Source organism: Orbicella faveolata, unplaced genomic scaffold, assembly GCF_042242905.1.
Source record: "Orbicella faveolata isolate gen_17 unplaced genomic scaffold, um_ofav_v1 contig_46, whole genome shotgun sequence".
Classification (NCBI taxonomy): domain Eukaryota; kingdom Metazoa; phylum Cnidaria; class Anthozoa; order Scleractinia; family Merulinidae; genus Orbicella; species Orbicella faveolata.
The window spans coordinates 25610620-25625462 of NW_028301576.1; the positions used below are offsets into that span (position 1 = coordinate 25610620).

At 42.2% G+C, this 14843-nt stretch overlaps 2 protein-coding genes and 1 long non-coding RNA gene across 3 annotated transcripts in view; 1 reads left to right on the forward strand and 2 right to left on the reverse strand.

The window, feature by feature from the left end:
* Positions 1–541: 541 nt before the first annotated feature.
* Positions 542–14843, forward strand: part of LOC149099157 (uncharacterized) — a 30368-nt gene continuing 16066 nt past the window's right edge. Inside the window, exons 1-2 of the long non-coding RNA XR_016203640.1 lie at positions 542–997; positions 6731–6791. This is a non-coding gene — a long non-coding RNA (uncharacterized LOC149099157). The remainder of the gene's footprint in view (positions 998–6730; positions 6792–14843) is intronic.
* On the reverse strand, positions 9498–10448 carry LOC149099158 (uncharacterized). Its single transcript, XM_089277933.1, has one exon. The coding sequence runs from the start codon at positions 10431–10433 to the stop codon at positions 9498–9500; it is 936 nt and encodes a 311-aa protein (XP_089134059.1). The 5' UTR covers positions 10434–10448.
* Positions 11846–13802, reverse strand: LOC149099159 (uncharacterized). The gene is made up of 3 exons (XM_089277934.1): positions 13700–13802; positions 12515–13414; positions 11846–12075 (listed from the first exon to the last, which is right to left on the reverse strand). Exons 1-3 carry the CDS (start codon positions 13800–13802, stop codon positions 11846–11848), a joined length of 1233 nt encoding a protein of 410 aa, XP_089134060.1.

Genomic DNA, 14843 nt, shown 5'->3' on the forward strand with positions numbered 1-14843 from the left:
TTCGTTTGTCTTCTGCTCCTCTTTCGTCGCTAGAGGAGGGGCCCGGGGGGAGGGGGAGCCTCTGCGGAGGAGAGAGTAACAGCTTTAAAAGCGTTGCAATCTTTTCTTGGAACAAGGAAAGAAAAACAACAAACATGATTTTTAGAGGTTAACAGGTTACTACAGGGACTAATCGACTGGGGATCGTTTAGCCCCCAAGACGATTAGTCTCTAGCCGGCTAACCCCCAACCAGAAGTCTACTGGCTCCCATTCACGCTCCAAGGACGAGAAATAGAGAGCGTTTTCGACCTCTGGTCAGGAAGGGTCGGGGGCTAACAAATGGTTAGGAGCTAATCGACTTGTTTTAGTTGAAGTCGGTTGTCATTTGCAATACTGGGAGGAGGATAAACAACCAGACTCCCAAAACGGTTGGAAATCGAGCCTATTGCGACCCCCCCTCCCGAGAGATCGGTATCGACGGAGAGACCTGTAAAGGTATGGGAACAGGGGTGGGGCAGAAGACTCCTGAAATTTTACTTACTGAGAGAACGATTATGCCACATTCAAATTTGATTTTGCCGTTCAGCGCTCTGTTTTTTTTTTTTTTTTTTTTTTTTAACTGGATGTGACGTCATTTTTTTGTCGGATGATTCAGATACACAAAAAGTGCCAGGCGTCGCAGAGTGTTCTCCCCCGCCCGTAGTCTGGGAAGGAAAATAGACTACGCTCAAAATGGCCGCGCCGACCCGTACCCTTGTAAATCGAACTTAATTTCTTTGCAGCTGCTGTCTGGAAGTTTATTTGGAACGTCTCTCTTCTAATGTTCAGTTATGGACGTTTGGTCTGTTTCTTGTGATAACCTGATGCAAGTCATTCATCAAGTGACCACTGCTTGCTCCAGCTGTCTGTTCAGCTGATGTTGTCATCTGATCACACCTGGATCACAGCTGATCATTACAGTGCGGAAGACTACAGAAGACACATTTCATATATAGAGACAATACCTAATCACAACAGGTAAGATAGTTTTAGGTGTATCTAGCTTCAACCCTTATACATCGAAGACGCGGACAATTCCTGTACAAGCAAGTTAATTATAAGAAATTTTCTGTCGCCGTCTACGGCTTGTGAGTGTCCCGCAGTGGCTATTCGACTGCGGCACCCGTACGGCGACTCGAACTTGCTATTTGTTCGAGATTCAGAACATTTCATTGAATTTCGATGGAATCGTTGATTCTTGTCAATTTGAAAATGATATTTATATTTAGAGGAATGAAGCGATTGAAGCGAGCGCTGTTAATTTGAGCCAGAATAATTTACGTAGCCCTGCATACTAAGCGAACGAGTCACTTGACGACACCTTCTCAAAATCAGCTGGCCACCGGCTGAACGAGCCCGGGAATGAGCCGCCTCTGGAAGTTTGACCGTCTCCTTCCAGTCGGAAAATATATAAAGCTAATTATTTTTGTTAGGGGCAAAGACGAAAAATAACAGAAAGAACGCACAAAAGTAAAGTCCCGAAGATGATATAAAAGGTTAAAAAAGAATACGGTCACTTCGACCCATGGTCATTTCGCCCCCAGTCACTTCGCCCCAACCAAAAGTCAGTTCGCTCCATAATCGAAGTCACTTCGCTCCATACAGAAGTTACTTGACTCCATGTAAGAAATTAGTGAAATTTGTCGGGAACTTTTTGTTTTGATGTTGGAGTTGGACTGATTTTCAACTTACGTCAGTTCAGATTATTAACTAATACAGTTTCCAGTCACGTTCGCTTACGTTTGGTAACACTAAATATCATTTTGTTCGATTACTTTCCTCAACACTAATTTTTATGCGTTGTAATCCCTCTAAAACTCCGCTAATACATGGGGGGAATACTTGAAGTGTCCTCGTTAATTATTGTCATTATTGGCCCAGTAATTTTGCTTACTCGATAGAGATGACATTTGGTAAATGTCGTCTCACTTTTACTGTGCGTGATTGGTTGCATTGGTCACATTGGAGATGTTGAACAATACAGTCTTAATTACTAAAGTTGCACTGGTAAACTGAAACCGTTACATTGCAAGTTCACTAATCTAAGAGTGATAAAGAATCTTTTAGGATAGTTGAGGGGTTGTATTCCGAATTTTCAAATAAACAAGTCTTTGAAAGGTTGGCACGTTGTGCCAAAAAAGTCTCACCTTGAATTAACATAAGTTCACACATTGTGTGTGGGTACATGTGGCAAGGAAACAACAATACAGTCTTCATGAACAGAAATTCTGTACAACTACACGCCAGTAAATCAAATACATTTAGACTCATTAAAAAGGTCTTGAGGGCAGTTTATTAAACAATGTGCATAAAACCATCAATCGATCAATGAACTTTGCTTGACTTTGTTGCTATAAGTGAATACTAAACAATGCTCATAATGGCCGTCTAAACCAGTTTTTAGTCATCTTGGACGACCAGATGACGGCTAATTTCGAACACTGGAATTACTCCGTGTCCAGCAGTCAAAATTAAAATTTTTAAAATTTTGGTAACATCAAAACCTTGTTTATATAGCTGAAAACTTCACTATTTCCACTGAATTGTGATTTTTAGTGAGCCCGGCACCGGGTATACCGACATATATATCGAAGTATTTAACCTTTTAAGCGCCACAGGGATTCTTAACAATGTTATGTTCAATTTGAATCATTTGTTTCAGTTGTTTGTTAGGCCCCACTAACCTAATTGTGCTATAAACACTGCTGAGGGTACATAAAGGTTATATTATTTATATTTATACAGGAAACTGATGTAACATAACCCCCTTTTCCCGGTGACTAATTGGCACTGTGGGACCCAAATGTTTTCTTCTGATTACGTCTTAGACTAGTGCTAATCAAAGATTAGGAGTGCGTTCTACCCTGTGATATACAGTACCCCCTGAAACTATGGACCCATCACGTTGCGGTAAAACCTCGTCTTTGCCGCGTGCTCCCACCTCGCGTCCACCACGGGTGAAAATATGGAGCACCGCGGTAAAGACGAGTGCGACCGCAATTGAAAAAATGCCGCGGTAAACAGACGAGGTAAAACCTCGGGGAAGTAATGTATGTGTATCGAGTAGAGTGGCATTTTTTCATCAATGTTGCTTGTAAACTCCATCATAATCCGGAATCAAGAAACACGCTCGATGGAAAGTCGAACGGTTAACATGTAAATGCCTATCCTCTAGTTTGTGTCGCTCTTTCGAAATGTACATGTGCTGACTATTAGCAAGCTCTTTTATGAACTCTGACGACACTTTTCGTAGCCGTTTTAATAGAGTTCGCAGGGTTTTGAAGATCACTTGATTACAGCGGCAACTGGATGGTCTCCTACTGCCGTAATCAACAACGCGTTGATCCGCAATTGCAGCTACATGCGCTAAACGTTACCAGTTTTAGGTAAAAACGTAACTGTTCGTCGTCTAGTTCATTTTTTTTTTTTAATTTTAAAATCGATGCATGGAAAGTAGTAACACAACTTCGTGATTTAGTATTGGAATCAACAGAGGTCAGGAATCAGTGGAAATCAAACATGAAGCATCTTTTGATTTCCGCAAACGGTGACGTGAAATGTTAAGAAAAATCTACCAGCCTAAACTGGTGAAAGGTTTCGATTCTCCTTTTGATCAAGTGTATAAAGGTGAATAATATATTTACCTGTACGAATCTTTGCCTAAAGGATGATTACATGTGTTGAATGCCCTCATGAATAAAGAAGAGTCGCCGCTTGAAAAAACACTTATTAATAAATTCTTTGTCGGAATCAGTGGAAATCAAACGGGTATTATTCTATCATTTGGAGATACAGATAAATGAAGTGGGAGAAACTACGTACACACTGAAACTCTTCGAAAGGTAAAAGATAAAAAAGAAAACAGTTGATACCAAAAAATGCGTAGATTACTATACCATAACCCTTACTTCCAAAAAACCATGGAATTCAATATGAAAATAGCGGCATGTCTTTTCTCGGCAAAGCAACCTTTGAGCTTTCTCCAACATTTTGATCAGAATTGTAACAAGCCAAATAACAAGCCTTATCGCGACCACCTTTGAAGGTTGTTACTTTCCCGCTGAGCCCTCAATGAAGACAGTAGCCGAGATACATCTTATAAGATATCACATTTGCTTTTAAACCAAAAGCTATTTTGACCATTGTTTATCTTGTTCGTGATAAATTTAGCAGCAAGTATACCGTGGGACCAAGCGAATTTCATTGGTTGCCACAAAGTAATTTGAAGAATTACAAAGCGGCTAATTGATTGACCGATAGATTTTCGATTTACAAAACACACGCGAGTTTATAAATGGCACTCTTTGAAATGTAGTCTAAAAAGAGCTAAGATTCTTAATTTTACATACTCCAAAGTGCAGACCATGTTCAAAGCAAAAGACTTTGTTTGACGATGTAGTTTCACGTATGTTTTGATCGCATGTCACTGACATGTCACCAATGCAGTCAAGCAAAATGAGCTGAGTGATAAATGGTGGTTTGGTTTCGTGATCCATTCTTGCATCAATCTTGTGCTATTAAAGTTATGTTACATTTGGAGGGCTGTTACTAAACAGGTAGATGCAAAAAAGCCGATGAAGATTTCTCTTACTCGTGGTTTGGTCTCCTGAGAAAATGTTTGAACCTAAGGAAGGGTTCCACGAATATTACAGTTAATAAGCTTACATCTCGATCGTATGCAAGGAACCAAAGACAAACTTGGACCAGAAAAACTCGGATTGCTGATTCGATGACAGCTATACAAGAAGGCATAAACAGCAATTGCTGTTTTTATTTACTAGTTAATCAGCGATCGGAGTTAACCCGGTTTTGTAACTGCCTGCTACAAAGCACAGTGGATATAAACAGAAAAGTACGCATGTTATTATGGCAACACATTAATTGGAATTGAAGTTAAATGTATTGACCTGGTTTCTTCTCATCAAAGTGAATTTCAGAGCCATTCCGGCCTTGAGCATTTAGTCATTTCCCGGTCGTTTGCATGATGCCTGGACATGAAATAGCGAACACATCATCGCTCTGTCGCGTTCTTCTCGGCAAAATGGAATGCTTTTAAAACACAGTGTTTAAGAACTGAGACACTATCTTTTACCAAGTTACAAATATTTTTGGTGTAGTTCATACAATGCAGCTACCAAATGTTTTTTTGTGTTATCAATCTTGTAACTGACATGAATGGTCGGCTTTATCAAATGCTTCTTTGGGATGAAAAGGTGGAGATTCAAGAGTGAGCATTCAAGCACGCTTTGTCGCGAAGAAACGGAAAACAAATTGCTATCCAAACCTGACGCATCTTCTTTACCGAGGTAATACCTTGTCCAAACATTGCCGCGCCAGGATGAATGCTGACCTCGGCTTTACCTAGGTAAAGACGAGGTCGAGTGCGGGAATACCACGTCAATGACGCGTGGAGGCCCCGCGGCGAGAACGTGGGAAATGGGTGAATATTTTCAGGCAGTACTGTAACTTTTAGCTGTCTGTAGCTGAAATCATTATCTTTACGTGAACAGCTGAAGTTTTAGAGATAGATATAACATAATGACAAAGTCCACTATTTTTCCGTGGATTATTTGATTTCCTTGCTTTATGGTTAGCAAGGTGAGGTCAGATCCCATCTATAAACCACAATTTGATGGCTTGTTGATCGCAGGCATCAGCTTTGTTACATGTATTTTAGTCAGTGGCAAAGTTTGAATGTTCTGTGAAGTGACGAAGATAATTCATCGTTTTTGTTCTTCTAAAGGCATCTTCTGAAGTGTTAATATAAGTTCTATTTTCACTGTACTTTTATTATTTACCTTTTAGTATAATTTCCAGAGGTGAATATAAGAATTGGACATTCTGATTGGTCGAGAAGCTCATCATATGACGCTATATTCACCCCGCTGGAGCTTGGTTGCTAAGCTCGCCATCTTTGCCATCTTGGCAAGTAAACAGTGTACTCCACAAATTTTAAAGTAGTCAGCTAAAAATCAGCAAAGTGACACAAGCTTCTAGGGGGGCACAGGGGCATGTCCCTCCCCAGGAAAATTTTCAAAAATTATGTGGCTGGAGATGCGATCTGATGCATTTTGAAGGCAACTGAGACAAGAAATGAGGTGTCATTTTTGATCAGTTTCAGCAGACAGAATCGGAACAGAATCTCAGCAAAAGTTGAAGTCTACATTGACAGCTTTCGGCCAATGCACTTTTAACAATGCTACATGTGTGTCTTTGAGCAACTACAAGAAAATTTTAAGTTCTTATCTGTCTATAACACTAGATAGCTATAATTGTTTATTGTTTCCTTCAGAAATAATAACGTGTTCGCCCTTTTTAACTTGAAATTTTAAGCGCAAACTCAAGCTACACTCAAAATTGTCTTACAGAAACAGATTCTTGAATCATTTTCTTTGATTTTGTCTAACAAAAGTAGCCAGCACTTGAAATGCAAGTAACTGGTGAAAACGCCGGTAGCTGGCGCTTCTGGAGAACACTGGTAAACATGGCAGACAGTTGCTGAATGAAGTTTTCATTTATTTGAAAGACATCACTCCAAGTCCAGGATATTTGAAACGATGGAGAATTTTCAAAATGACTGCTGTCGCCCTTTGACCAAAAATCTTTTTAAGAACTCATTTTCAAGGCTTTTAAGAATCATAAATGCAGTGGTTGTGTCAATCACCAGCAGGTCAGATTGATTGACTGAAATTTTTTTTTTCTTCAAACTAGAGCTACTCATTTTTAGGGAGTGATGACAACAGTGAATGAAGTCAACAACTATAAAACAAAGGTATGGGATGAATTTATTTTTAGTAGTGTTTCATTCGTCTGTTTTACTGGTGAACTTGACGAGTAAATTGATTGACAATCGATGTACATGAAAGCTTCTCTTAAAACTACGGCTGCATATGTGTATGCACATGAACAATTGCATTTGTGTTTTTATGTTTTAGTCTGTTATTTTGTAGTCCTTGATATTCACCTCTAAAAATTATGCTAAAACAGTTATTCCAGGCTCAGTGAACATTAGTGAATATTAGCCTCGACTTCATCTCAGTGAATATTCACCAATGTTCACTTCATAAATGACACCGTTGTTTTAATGAAAAAATTCTATTTTTCCATGACTTCTATGTTATGAGACCATTATTTGGCTTTCCACCATTGCACAAAAAAGCCAACGAAGTGCTGCAAAGGTGGTGTGCCTTTGCCTTTTATAGGATTGTTCTGTGTTTTATAGTGTACTTGTGTTGCATTTAGTACATGTCTTCTAAGCTAGAAGTACAAATATCAGCTAACATTTGCACTCACGTGTTGGTTTATCCCTGGTTTATGATAAACAAACTCTGTGTGACCGGCTACTGATTTGAATATTTTTGCTGATGAATGAAAATAGTCAGCATTCGTCACTGTTTCTTAGTTCTGGCTTACTCTTATAGATCTTGGCTTCGGAGTACTCTTCCATTGATTCAATTTTCACCCTCGCTGAATACAGACTGAACTAGTTGTGGCCACTGGAACTATTAAAGTCAACAAGTGTAATCAAAATACAGGCAACAAGATATGGCTGTTCCCACATTTAATTCATCCCTAAGACAAGGCAACTCAAAGTTGCGTACGTGAACAGAATAAATAACTGTTGTCCCAGTTATGTAACAAAAGCATGCCATCTTGCATCCTGATCTACCAAGCCATGCACAGTACAGAATCAAAACTACTGGAAATGAGCGATCGTGAATGATTGTAAAAGCAAATTGTCTCATATACACATGCTTTGCGATAATAGTAAATTGTCTTCACCCAGGCAATAAGTCTTAATTCAGTCTGCATTGGGACTTCACTCTCTTTTTTGTGAAATGCAGTCAGAGTGAAAAGCCATTTCAAAGAAAACCCCAAAACTTCAAAAACAATGAAAGAAGCCACAAGATGAGTACAGAATGATGTAGCAGGTAGACACGAAAATGAGGCCCAAAACCCCTGAAAAACCTAGAGGGGCGGCCAATTTGCAATCTTCACAAAAACCCTTGATTTTTCGTAGCTGCAGACAGGCAGAAAGAAAATTAGGATGCATTCTCTCTTTCCTCAAGAACGCAATAATGTAATATATCTCAAAAACTATTCAGTGAAAGACTTAAGACAAAAAATGTTCAGGAAGAAATAATCTTTAATTCTAGACATAAATCACTCAAAACAGAACACAACCAAATGAGTCAGGGCAAGCCAGAGATTGAACAATTGAGAAAAATGGTATTACTTAAGCCCTATTTCAGGGCGAAAAACTTTTTTTATTCCATAAAAAACGTTCAGATTTTGGTTGTCTGAAAGTTAAATTCACTCATCCAAAAAAATTATTAAAGTGAATAACAAAATATCCTTAAAAAACGTAGAAATTGTATAATCTGTTTTGTACCAAATTTCAAGTGTTTATTTTCACAGTTATTTCAATTTCTGTTGTTCTTTGCACTTTTTAATACAACACCATTTCATAGAGACACATTGGGGATCACTCACATTCTTTATGTACAATACACGACTCGTGAAAATGTAGCACATTATGAGGCATTAAAACTGCAATCTAAGATGAAACATATGAGTCCTGGCAATATTCTGAGGTTGTTTTCAAGGAAACATCAGAATTCCTACTGGTCTACTTTTTGAAGCAAGGAGACAATAAAAAAATTTATATGTAACGTTTGGCAAAATAAGTTCACAAAGGTCACTTCTTTCTTCTCCTCGTCAAATTTAACCTTGGGAAATTCTCTTCTCCATATTGGTTGGAATTTTTGAATTTGACTTTCTTCATTTTTTTTCACTTTCTCACTGTTAGGATGTTCCTCTTTGCTCGAGTCGGGTTTTCTTTTACTACCAATTTAAACTCAGCACGTAGGGTAACCATGACAACCCTGTGCACAAGAGCCGAATTGTAGCGCAACCATGACAACCCTGTGAGCGGCAACCACCAGGCACCGTCACACTGCAAAAACAGTGGAACCATGATACTTACCTCATACTTACCAGCGAGAGAGGGAGGGCAGGGAGCTAAATCACCAAGCACAGTCGAAACAGCACAAATGCACGTGAGAATGAGTTGACCTCAAAAGCCACACTGTAAAACCACACGACCCCCAGCAGACCCCACACCACTGCACATGTCCAAAACAGGGGAAGGCTGCTGACCAGCATTGTTTTGCGTTTAACTTAGCTTAAATTACATTTAACCACATTTAAACTCATCAACAAAAGATGAGCTTGGGGAAGGTGCCTGGAAAGATAATGGAGCCTCGAGCACAAGAGCTGAGCGTGTAGGGTAACCATGACAACCCTGTGCACAAGAGCGGAGTTGTAGGGCAACCATGACAACCCTGTGAGCAGCAACCACCGTATAGCGTCAATCTAAGCACAGCAGCCACACACCCGTATAGGGAAGACACCAGCCCCATAAACACTCCCAAAATTAGTAAAAGGAGGAACGTAAGGTCTGATGGAAAAATTACAATCAAGGTGTAGCGCCAGCAGTCAGTTGCTTTGAGAGTTTTGACAACATCTCTGCCGGAGTCCGAATGTAGGACAAGTAGGCAGTGCTGGACCACCGTCCCAACGCCTGAATTTGATGGTCGGGGATGCTGTTACGGGCTGCCACCATTGCTGCGCCAATGCGAAAACTGTGGTTAGAGAAGTTGCCAGAGATACCAGCCGAGGCCAAGATGCGATGCAACCAAGCGGTCAAAAGCGATCGTGATAGCGGGCGACCGTCCTGAAACAAAAATAAGGGGCCTGGTCCGTTGCCCCTTATAGTCAAATATGACAACAAGGATTGGAGTGCGCACAGTGGATACGTGCCTCTGCCTATGTGCACAAAACACCCCTTCCTAAACGGATCTGTTTTTGATGCCTTAATCCGAACGCGAAGGCATGAAGGCGATGAGGCAGAGTCCACAGCGGTATCAGCCACACCAAGATGGATGGATGGCGAATAGCTGGCCAAATTAGGGACGGCGACCTCCGCAGAACAAAGAAAGCCAAAATAAGCTTGGCAACAGGCCACCCAAAACATGCAATGATCCGGCATATTGACATTCAGAGCTTTGAAGATAATGACCAGGACATCGTCTGTGATTGGTAGCCGTTGAGAGGAAGCATCGCCCTGGGTTCGCTGTACACCCCAAAGTACCCGCCGCAACCTTAGGCAATCGACAAGAGGATCTGGAAAACCCTGATCGATGTGCAGTGAGCGAACTGTGGAAAGGTACACCTTGATGGTGGAATACTGCACCATTTTGGCCAAAAATGTCATGAAAAGGCACAACGTCCATTCATCAACCGGGCAAGGGGAACCTGATGGATGAATCTTACTGAGTTGACAGCAAAATTCAAGAAACTTCCTTTGACCTGAGGTGTATGAATTTCGAGTCGAGGATGCCAGCCCCTGCATCTGGAGATGATTGCACTGAGCCTCTAGGGTGTAGACATCAAAAGATCCCACAGCTGTTGAGGAATTGGTGTTGGATACGGTAAAGCCTCGGGCACCAGATGCCTGAACTCCTGCCAATGGAAACGGGAGAGAGCGTCAGCAATTGAGTTGTGAATGTCAGATAAGTGAACAGCAGAAAAGGTAAAACTACGTTGGGCTGCTGCAGAGAGTTAATGGTGCAGAAGTTGCATAATGTACTGAATTTTTGATGTCCTGGATGTAAGGATGTGCACCACAGCCTCGTTGTCAGAGCGGAACAGGACATGGCATCGGTGCCATCACGGGCCCCACATGTGCGAAGCAACCACAACCGGAAAAAGCTCTTTAGAAGCGATTGATTGATCGGACTGGGAGAGGCCCCACGCCCCACTGAACCACTCATTCTTGAAGTAAGCACCAAATCCCAAGGAGCCAGCTGCATCTGAAGTAACCTCCACATTTGTCGATGCAGACATGCCTGGGAAAAGCCAAAAGCTGACCCCATGCCAGGACGTAAGAAAATCCGACCATCATTGAATGTCCTTGTGAAATTCCCCGTTTAGGCGGATAGGATGATCGCGTGAGCAAAAGCAACAGAGAGGGTCGATCATGCGGCGTAGGAACGTACGTCCAGGCCACACAACTTTTGCTGCATGGTGAAGATGGCCGATTAGCAATTCGAGTTGGCGTCTGGTACACCACCGCTTGTTTCACCACAACTGAATTAAATCCTTAAGTGCAGCCAATTTTTCAGCTGGAAGACGGGCAACTTGCTGGACCGAGTCAAGTTCGATTCCCAACACTGTCAAGCAAGTTGAGAGGCCCATACACTTGCTAGGGTGAAGGGGAAGGCCAAGTGACCTACAAACGGCCAAGGCCATTTGCAGATTATAGGCGCACTGGTTTGAATGGGCTGGGCCTGCTGTGAGAAAGTCATCGAGATAATGCATAAGATCAGCCACATTGTACCTATTAATAACGATCCATTCCACCATATCAGCTATTGAGTTAAAAATAAATGGAGCTGAGCGAAGCCCGAAAGGAAGGGCAAGGTCAACAAAGAATTGACCCCGCCACTTCATCCCTAAGAGGTACCGATCCTCGAGATGCACTGCAACGTTGCGATAGGCAGCCTCCACATCGAATTTTGCCATCATGGCCCTGGGCGAGTGCTTGGCCACCATGTGGATAATCTGGTCAAGTGTGATGTAATGCATCGAGAATTCATCAGCACTAATCCCATCGTTTACGCTATAGTCGCCAGGGGAGGATAAATCAATAATAAGCTGCCACTTGCCAGGTTGGCCTTTTTTGGGTATAACCCTGAAACTGCTTACTTGTAAGTTTGGGACGGGGATAGAGGGAAAGGGGCCCGCCACCCTGCAACGGGAAACCTAGAGGGCCAAATAATCGTCAATAATGTGCGGGTTCTGGAATGCAGAAGGTTTGTTCCGTTTAGCTGCTTTAAGCCTACGAGTGGGTTTGAATCCCAGGTGAAACTCGTGCTGGAGACCTTGTAACACGAAGGAAACTGCTTGCCGATCTGGGTGCCCTACCAGGTCCGAGGCGAACTGAGCCACATTCAGGGGAGAAACCACCGACACTGGATGTAAAGAGGGGCCCCCTAAGGACAAAGGCAAAATAAAAAACAAAACAAAAACAAAAGGAGACGCTAGCAACGAGGTTGGAACAAAAGAAATTGTGTTTTACTAGTAACGATAACTGACTGGTACACAGGCTAAAACACACATCAAGTGGCACTGCTAAATGTACCCGACCAACTAACGAGGTAAAAATTTGAACATAGATGCATGCGAAAAATCACACAAACTAATCGTGGAAAAACCAATTCATTGTAAACAAAGCAACTAAAGCGGAGTTTTGCTCTAACAGAAATGGAAAAAACACAGCAATGTCACTAATGTTACAAAAGAAAAAGGCACGAAGCAACAAAGAAAGGTTACAACGTTTAGACATCACAAAGGGTGCACATCATACGCACGAGCAAGTTGTCATAACAAACAGCGGGATTTGTGGGTTTTAAGAGCGGTGAGCTTTGGCACCAGAGGATGATCCAGGAGAACTTTCCCAACGCTTGCGATCATCACAGCTGTCCCTGCTGGAATGGCTAGAGCATGTTGTCACCCGATGTGAGCCCAAGCAAACACTACAGCGATGTGCATAGCGGCACAAAGGGAAGGGGGCTGTGCAGTGACCTTTATTCCACGAAATACAAACCACCGCAGAAGATGAGGATCCCGGAGGCTCGCTCGAGCGCTCAAGGTGCTCGGTGGATTGGGCCAGAGAAGACTCGCGTACTGAAGAACCAGCAGCATGAAAATTAAACAGTTGAACATTCATACATGACCAATCTGTCAGGCAAATGGCTGCCGCATGTTTGCGAAAGGCTTGATCATACGTGAGCCAGACTTTTCCGGAGAAGTGACGAAACGCGCGTAGGATGAGGAGTTGATACTGCAGGAAATCCTTCCATCGATGTGGAAAATGAGTAACCATAACCAAGGTGAAGATGGAGAACGCCTCCATCCAAGCCGCAATGTCCTCGATCTTACGACGTTGTCTTTTGGGGTGAGAGGTAAGAACAAGGCACCCGTTGAATAAAAGTTGTGGCTCAGAATCCTTTTGCTGCAATTGCAAGTTCGCCGCCAGTAAATTGCTCAGGTCCAAGTACTTGCCCACAACGATCTGAGTGACAATCTTCGCGGTCACAGGCGAAAAACCAGGACCCACAACGAACGGCTGATCTAACAGCGATGCGAGCTGCCCGACAGGACGAGAGGTGACATCGTGAATTGCCCCGCTCTGTGAGGAGCCTACATTTGTGGTGATAACACTAGGAACGAAAGAGGACATGGAAGGTGGCACAAATGTTGATACAAAGGATGGCACAACTAGTGAATGGTTTGGCCTACCTTGTACCGCCTGTACGTTGAATCCTGTCCCTGAGGCCAACAAGCTTTCGGTGGAACTGGCAAGCAAAGGGAGCGAAGCAGGAACGCCCACCAAACATGCCGGCGTGGCAGTCGTAGGAATCACTGCTGAGGAACTTGACTAAGGTATGGCACTTGGAGCAGCACTCGAGGACGCTTGGTCCGCGGCGAGAACGGCTTGCACGGTCTGCAAAATCAACGTCACCAAATCAGGCGAAATTCCACCGGTTGCCAGTCCAGCTGATTGAAGAACAACTTACGAAGCTTGACTTGAAGAGGGAACCAAAACATTCTCACCTGCCGAAGAAGTGGTGTGTTGCAAGGAAGCTTCTCCTCCAGCTGAAGCGGTGGGGTAAAGCGGAACAGTTTGCAAGCTATTATTCGTCCCACGAGAACCCATCGTAGAAAATCAAGCAGGGAACAAGACAGCTAAATCGCCAAGCACAGTCGAAACGGCACAAATGCACGTGAGAATGAGTTGACCTCAAAAACCACTCTGTAAAACCACAGGACCCCCAGCAGACCCCACACCACTGCGCATGTCCAAAACAGGGGAATGCTGCTGACCAGCATTGTTTCGTGTTTAACTTAGCTTAAATTACATTTAACCACATTTTCCACAGGTCAAGCAGATTAGCCAACATCTTGTACACTGACAGTGAAAACGTAGCATGTGATCTGATTTTATTTCGCGTGTTTTTTAGGTGGGTCATGTGACAGTGAAAGTTTCAAAGCATCTTCCTTCAGCACCTTTTAAATAGCAGAATGGCTTGGAGCGTTTCACGTCGTTTAAATTACACTGTTAGACTGACAGCAAAGACATTTAAAGGTTTTATTACTTTTTTAATGATCACAAAACTTGCCACAACAGTAATCGCCTTGTTCAAGTGTTAATGAAGCCTTGTCTCAAACGAGGTCGTCATTTCTGTATATGGAATGTGGATCTCAGTATTTACCAAAACAACAGAACCAGATATTCTTGGAAAACAGAGGTGAAAGTGGGTAAGTTGCCGTGTAAAGAAACCAAACTTTGCGAAACTCAGGCTACTCAGAGTACTCGTCTCGGACAGGCGGACGAACGAAGTTTTTTTGCCCTGCTATTTACAGTACCTTTGAATAAAAAGGCCACAAAATTTTCTTTGGTCATTAACAAAATGTAAAACAAAATTGAATTTTGTAGCAATTACTCTTTTTACAACTAGTTATACCTATTGATAGAGTGCCAACAAGTAGATTATTTGTGTGCTGTGTAGCAAAGGAATTTTTTCACACAAAGTTTGACAGTTTCTTGATTCTTCTGTTACAAAGATTATTGAGGGAAACTCTTTTTTAGAACTGATAATACATGTATTAAGAGTTCTAGAGAAGAGTGAGCTATGGCACTCCTTTTGTTTTATGAAGTTATCACAAAAATGTTTCAGAGTGTCATCAGGAACAAGGT

Excerpts from the sequence above, each read along its gene's own strand:
- LOC149099158 (XM_089277933.1), bottom strand. The coding sequence starts at position 10,433 with ATGCAGGGGCTGGCATCCTCGACTCGAAATTCATACACCTCAGGTCAA.
- LOC149099159 (XM_089277934.1), bottom strand. The coding sequence starts at position 13,802 with ATGGGTTCTCGTGGGACGAATAATAGCTTGCAAACTGTTCCGCTTTAC. Across the intron at positions 13,415-13,699 it reads ACACACCACTTCTTCGGCAG|GGACAGGATTCAACGTACAG; the intron begins GTGAGAATGTTT and ends TGTTGGCCTCAG. Across the intron at positions 12,076-12,514 it reads TTCTCCTGGATCATCCTCTG|GGGGCCCCTCTTTACATCCA; the intron begins GTGCCAAAGCTC and ends CTTTGTCCTTAG.